We start from the raw sequence: 6,736 nt of genomic DNA, 5'->3' as shown, positions 1-6,736 counted from the left end.
AAGTTATGGCAAACAACTAGTCTCTTAAAGTAACATTAAAAAAAGTCAAATAAAAAACATGGTATTTTATTATGTGATTTTTAACAAATGAGTCATTCAATTTTTTATCTTTGAGATTAACCACAATGGAGGGTTCCAAACTTCGGCAAAGTAATGTAAAGTAATGTATCTGGAAGAAAACTACCAAAACCATTTAACTTTTTGTTATTTTTTTAATCCTCAGCAGAAACTCATTTGAAGCTCTAATTCTTAGACCCAACGTATTGTTCATTAATTTTTTTTGTCTTAAAGAAGAATCACACTTACTAGTTGCACTGGTTATTTATTTATTTATATTTTTGCCTTTAAAATCAACTACATTTAGTACCAATTACTGGAGCCAAATGTTAGCCTAAAAAATTTTGTGAAATGAATTCAGAAATAAGACCAAAACCATTCAATTTTTTACATTTTTTTAATAAATATCAAAAACTCATATAAAACTCTAATTTTCAAACTAGAAATCTGACATTTGCTCCATAACCAATTCCCATTTAATATTTTTTTTTGTCTTTCAAATAAATCACACTACATGGTTTCAAACCTTTGCTCGAAATCTTACCAAAAAAATGTAATAACTCTGGAAAAAGAAAAAAGAAAATCAAGACCATTTAATTCTCTGTAACTTTTTTTAAACACAAAGTAGAAACTCTTTTTTAAACACAAAGCAGAAACTCTCTAATTTTCAGACAAGAAATCCGACATTTGCTCTGCAACCAAGTTATCACATGACAGAATTCCAAAATGGGTATTACCCAGACATGGACAGAAATAGTGTCAAGAAGTTTTTTTCTTATTTTTCTCTTCTAAATACAGCTGATAAAGCTAAAAAGTTAGCCGAACAAGTGCCGCCAGGGCTTTAATGGAGATCTTAGTAAAATGCAGTGAAAACCTAACGATAACAAAGAGCAACAACAGGTAAAATTACTCTCTTTTTTCACTTCTTAATCTTTTTGGATGCGGGCGGTTGAGCGGCACCCTCGTCGTCCTCCTCATCGTCGTCCTCCTCGTCTTCCTCCTCCTCGTCATCGTCGGCAACGCCGTCTTCTTGATCTTCGTCTTCTTGATCGTCCTCTTCGCCACCGCCGCCATCGTCGTCATCGTCGTCCTCCTCCTCTTCGCCGTCGTTGCTTTCTTCGGGAGCTCCTCCTCCGCCAGTCGCGTCGTTTTCCGCCGCTTCTTCCCCACCCGCCGGCGGCGGCGCTCCCTCTTTCCCGTTCCCTGCGTCTTTTTCTTCCTTCGATTCCCCTTCCTTCTCGCCCTCCCCTTGCGCCGCAGGGTCCTGGGATTTCCCTGTGTCGGTTTCAGTTCCAGCAGCAGTCACCTCCTGTGGAAAAAAAAGGGAGCCCAGTCAAGCAAAAACAGAAGAAGCAAAATGTAGACACAAATTAAATTAAATACCCCTCAGGGCCTCACTGGTTTGGGATTTACAAGGGACTTACCATGGGAAACAAAGTGGTACAAGTGTTGCTGTTGTGGTGGAGGAGGACAAGTGGTGGTGGTTCCACCAGTGCCATTGTCATAGTAACAGTGGTGAGGAACAAGGCCAGAGAAGAACCGGATAAGGAACCTTAAGCTTTCTGTTAAGGTTTTCAGCCCACACGCTCAGACTTCTGCTGCCTCACTACACTCCATGACCCTCCTCCCCAGCTGGTGGTTTACTTGCCATAAATTCCAAAAGTCAGGTTTAACTTAACATGGGTGCATTGGAATTCATGATAAAACGGATAATGACATGACAATTGGGTGGCGATGGCTAATGGATCAGGTGAGGGGTTGCTTTCAAAATCTCTAGTACATGTGGATAATAGCTCGCTTCCATCATCCCATGTGACCAAAGTAAGTATAACGTCTAGAATACAAGACATTTGATTTTAAAATTATATTAATAATTGTGGTTGATATACTGTTAATTATATTTAGGTATTGAATTATTTTTAAATAAGGTAAAGACATGAATTTTTGGTTTTTTAATTAGAATTTGGTGATTTAAAATAGTGTAACAAGATGAAGTTTTGGTTTTTTATTAGAATTGGGTGATTTAATTACATTGAGAGACAGATGTATATATTTTGAAATTGGAAAAGAAATTTCATATTGAACACGAAATATTTAGTAGTATCTGTTGATGAATTTTGGTAGTATCTGTTGATGAATTTTGGTTTTTTAATTAGAATTGGGTGATGGTTAATTTGGGTTTAATTGCATATTGTATTATTTTTATTTTACTGAGATAGATTTTTTGTTTTTTAATTAGAATTTGGTAATGTAATTACAATGAGGTAATGAGGTGGTGTGTATATTTTGAAATTGCAAGGGAGCTTTCATATTGAACACGGAATATCTCTTCAATTGTTGTTTTCTGTTTTAATTTTCGCCATTTAATTTTGAACTTGCTAATCAACTTTAACAATTCTTCTCTCTAAATTTTGTGCAACTACATGCATGCATTTTGGTGGGCACTAACTTTGATAAATCTGCATATTTACATTTTTACTCCTACTTAAATTTATGTAAAGAATTACATAAATTATAGTGGGTAGTAACCATGTTTATTATCTCAATAGACATGTTTATTTTGGAATTGGAAAGCAACTTCTAGATTGAAATGGGGAGATGCATTCAATTCAATCATAGTTCTCATTTTTAATTTATTTTGGAATTGGAAGGGAGCTTCGAGATTGAATTGCGGAGATGCATTCAATTCAATCATAGTTATCCTTTTTAATTCTCACTATCCAATTTTAAATTTGAGGGAAAATTAACAACATCGATAATCCTTCTACCTAAATTTGCATAACTTTGGTGCACACTCACCTTTTGATAAATCTACATATTTACATATTTACTCCTACCTAAATTTATGCAAAGGCTTGCATAACTTATAGTAGGCATTAACTATGTTGGTGTATATTTTGAAATTAGAAGAGAGCTTCCAGATTAAACTATGGAGATGCATTCAATCCTCACACTCCAGTTTAATTCTCACCGTATAATTTTAAAGGGAAATTTAGCAATATGAATAATCCTCCTACTTGTTTTTTTGTGACCACTTACATAAATTTTGATAGTTACTAGTTTTAAGAAATCTATTTATTTACATTTTTTATTCCTACCAAGGATTGCAAAATTTATGGTGAGTAATATCTATATTTATTTAATATCCAGATTAATTGTTTTTTTGTATATTTGGAGTTGGTGAGGCTACAACATGGTCATGTTCAACTATAATACTTGAATAGGATGGAGAATTGAACTAGTAACTTAACATCTAGAAATACCTTAACAAAGCACATCACTATCTATCCAAAACCCAAAACTTCATAAACCTTCTTCATAATTATTAATCTTTTTTCAAAATATTAAAACAAACAATATAATTAAATAAACCATTATATTTTAAAATTATAGTTATTATTTAATTAAAAAAATTATATTTATCATTATTAATCCTTAAAAAAATACCCAAAAAACATTATATTTATCCTTATTAATCCTTAAGAAAATACCTCAGCGAAATTTAACAAATAATTATTTGTTTTCCACAGCGATATCAAAATTCAGCTAAACCCTACTTGAATTCAGCTGAATTAAGCTGAAAGTTTCATCTAATTTAGTGAAAAACTCACCAATTTCCATTAGTATAGTATTAGTATGACATCTATGAAGATTGGAAATTATAAAACTATTAAATATTTTTTTTCTTTTAAATATTTAAAATTATTTACAATGATCTAAAGCTTAAAGTTCAACTGTATATATACTACGTTATTTCCAATTAATATCTTACGGACTATCAAAGTGTCAATACCCCTGTTATATATATATATATATATATATATATATATAAAATGTGTACCATATATTTATATTATTTAGTATAATGTTTTGTGTAGGTTAATTAATATAAATATATTGTTTTGTGTAGGTTAATATTATTTAGTATTAAAGAAAATATGATAGAATATTAAAGTAGATATTATTAAAGAAAATATGATAAAATATTAAAGTAAATATAATGATAAAATAGATAAAAGATTTTATAGTTACATAAATATTTTTAAAATCTACTTTAATTTTAACAATATTATTAATATAGATAAAAAAGATAAAGATTGAGAATTTTATAATTATATAATAATAATAAGAAAGAATAATCTTAATTTGATTTAAGTACTTGCTTTATTTACAAATATGTCATATAAGATTTGATACTTTGTAATAAATATTTTTGGTATAATAATATTAATAATATAGATACGAAAAAGATAAAGATTGAGAATTTTATAATTATATAATAATAATAATAATAAGAAAGGATAATCTTAATGTGATTTAGTAAGTACATGCTTTATTTACAAATATGTCATATAGGATTTGATACTATGTAATAAATATTTTTGGTATAATAATCATGATTCTTATACTATGTAATAAATATTTTTGGTACAATAATCATGATATACTCAATAGTGAAAAATAAGTTATATATAAAAGGAAAATAAAAATTAATTAAGTTTATTAAATCTATATAATGAAATATTTCAACCGTTATGTAAATAAAATAGTCACTAAAACCATTGATATCTCCATCAATATAAAGAATATGACATATTAAGATGTTTATACTTTTATCTACCCAATTTCACATGAAACAACACTTTTATAATTAAAATAAAACAACCAACATAAAAACAAGATTTTATAGTTGTAAAAAATTTATAACATAATCTACAACATGCAAACAAGAGAAAGGAAGGTTAACCAAATTAACCCATCAACCATTTCTTAATTTAATTGTTATATTCATAAAATGACCTCTACGGCATGGAACAAGTCATCTTTATTTTATTAAACACTTAAAAATATATATATATAATCTAACTAATCAACTAATAATTATCTATTATATTTGTGGAAGGTTTTCTATCCTAATCTACCGCATGTAAAAAATCATCTCTATTTCCTCTCAACCCGTTACAAATAAAAAGTATTTCTTAATCAATTAATCAATGACCTTTACCACATGGAACAAGTCATCTTTATTTTTTTAACTAGTAGACCACTAATTAACTAGTATATTTGTAGAAGGTTTTCTACCATATAAAATAAGCTAATCTACCGCATGGAAAAAGCCATTTCTAAACCCTTTAGACATAAAATGTGATCCTTAACCAATTAATCATTATGCTTTCGGAGGGTATTATAGAATAAGTCAATTTTTTTTTTTTAAATTTAGGTAGTTGTTTTTAGGGTGATTTTTTGGAAAAAAAAATTTGGTGGGTTTTTCTAGTCTAATTTTTTTAAAATCTGGTAAGAATTTATTGAAATCACAGATTTGATGGATAACTACACAATCGAAGTTCCTTAGGGATATTTGAGGTGTGTTGAATCCATATATACAATTAAAAAACCAGTTTATATAACACAAATCAAGATTTTGCCTCAAATTCTTTAATGAGATTCCAACACTGAAAAGTCTAAAAAATCACACTAAAAACAATTCCATTATAAAATGGACATTTTCTCAAAAAATAATAATAAGATAGATATTTTCTTATCATAATATTAACATATTAAAATTTACATTAATTTGTATTTAAATTTATGAATGTTTAATTTTTTTATATTATATATTATTTATAATATTATTATTTAATAGCCCATAATGATAAAGAATAAAATATATTATTATATTTATTATTTATAGACATTACATAACAAATAAAGACAGAAGACTTACATAATAAATAATAATGTTTGTACATTAAGATGTCATATTCAAGGACCACAATTTTCTTGGAAATGATTTGACATTGACATTAATGTGTTTTTCCTTTTTACCATTTTGGAAGTTAGGTAAGTCATATTCAAAATTTTTAACAAGATTATGGATTTCCAAATAAAATTATATGAATTAGATATATTAAAAAAAGGTTAATGTAAAGGGTGGTGATATTTCTTATTTAATTTAAATAATTGTATATTGATACAAGAGCATTGACTTCACTTTAATAGAAATCCATTCTGAGTAGTTTCTAAAAGGAACAACATGGCAGTATGAGAAGAGTGATATATTTTTCTGGTTTTTTAATGTAAAGTTTTATTAATTTAAAGTGACTTCAAAGTGAAATTGGGTGTTGGTCAACTCCTAAAATGCCATGGGATGAAAGGGTTTGTCACTTATGCGATCTTAGGAGGTTTGAAAATGAAAAACACTTTCTCTTAAATTGTCCATCTTATATCACATTTGGTATAATTTTCAAAATATTTGTCACACTACCAACCTTTTTGATCTTATGATTCAACAAAACTATGATGATCTCAGAACACTTCTCTTACTACTTTTTGAGCATAGAAATAAAATGTTAAAAAAGAAATATCCCCCCTTATTTATTTATTTCCTTGCCGCTTTCCTTGTCCTTGACTACTCTTTCCCAAATCAAGCAGGCATCGGATGACAATCTCTTCCCAAATCAAGGCAAAACTTAACCCACCCCCTCTTAGCTAAAGTACCCCCCAACATCCATGGTATGAAACTTTTGTGTGTGTATATTCTAATTAATCTCTTACCTTCTTAAAGTCCCCCACCAACATCCATGGTATGAACCTTTTGTATGAGTATATTCTAATTAATCTCTTACCTTCTTAAAGTCCGATAGACCATATAAATCTTAGTAGATGTTAATCATCATCA

At 28.8% G+C, this 6,736-nt stretch overlaps 1 protein-coding gene across 1 annotated transcript; it reads right to left on the bottom strand.

Moving 5' to 3' along the window:
* Positions 1-811: 811 nt before the first annotated feature.
* On the bottom strand, positions 812-1,732 carry LOC149197010 (uncharacterized). Its single transcript, XM_089405705.1, has 2 exons — positions 1,482-1,732; positions 812-1,366 (listed from the first exon to the last, which is right to left on the bottom strand). Exons 1-2 carry the CDS (start codon positions 1,560-1,562, stop codon positions 977-979), a joined length of 471 nt encoding a protein of 156 aa, XP_089261831.1. The 5' UTR covers positions 1,563-1,732; the 3' UTR covers positions 812-976.
* Between the last annotated feature and the right edge of the window lie 5,004 nt (positions 1,733-6,736).

The sequence above is a fragment of the Pinus tabuliformis genome, chromosome 2_2 (genome assembly GCF_031772625.1).
Source record: "Pinus tabuliformis cultivar Carrire ecotype Pingquan chromosome 2_2, CPIR1, whole genome shotgun sequence".
Taxonomy (NCBI): domain Eukaryota; kingdom Viridiplantae; phylum Streptophyta; class Pinopsida; order Pinales; family Pinaceae; genus Pinus; species Pinus tabuliformis.
Note: the sequence above shows the minus strand (reverse complement) of the source record. Positions and strands in the feature narration are given on the sequence as shown.

Bases quoted from the DNA above. Each gene is read 5' to 3' on its own strand.
- LOC149197010 (XM_089405705.1), bottom strand. From the start codon at position 1,562: ATGACAATGGCACTGGTGGAACCACCACCACTTGTCCTCCTCCACCAC. The intron at 1,367-1,481 runs GTAAGTCCCTTG...TTTTTTCCACAG, and splicing joins GTACCACTTTGTTTCCCATG to GAGGTGACTGCTGCTGGAAC.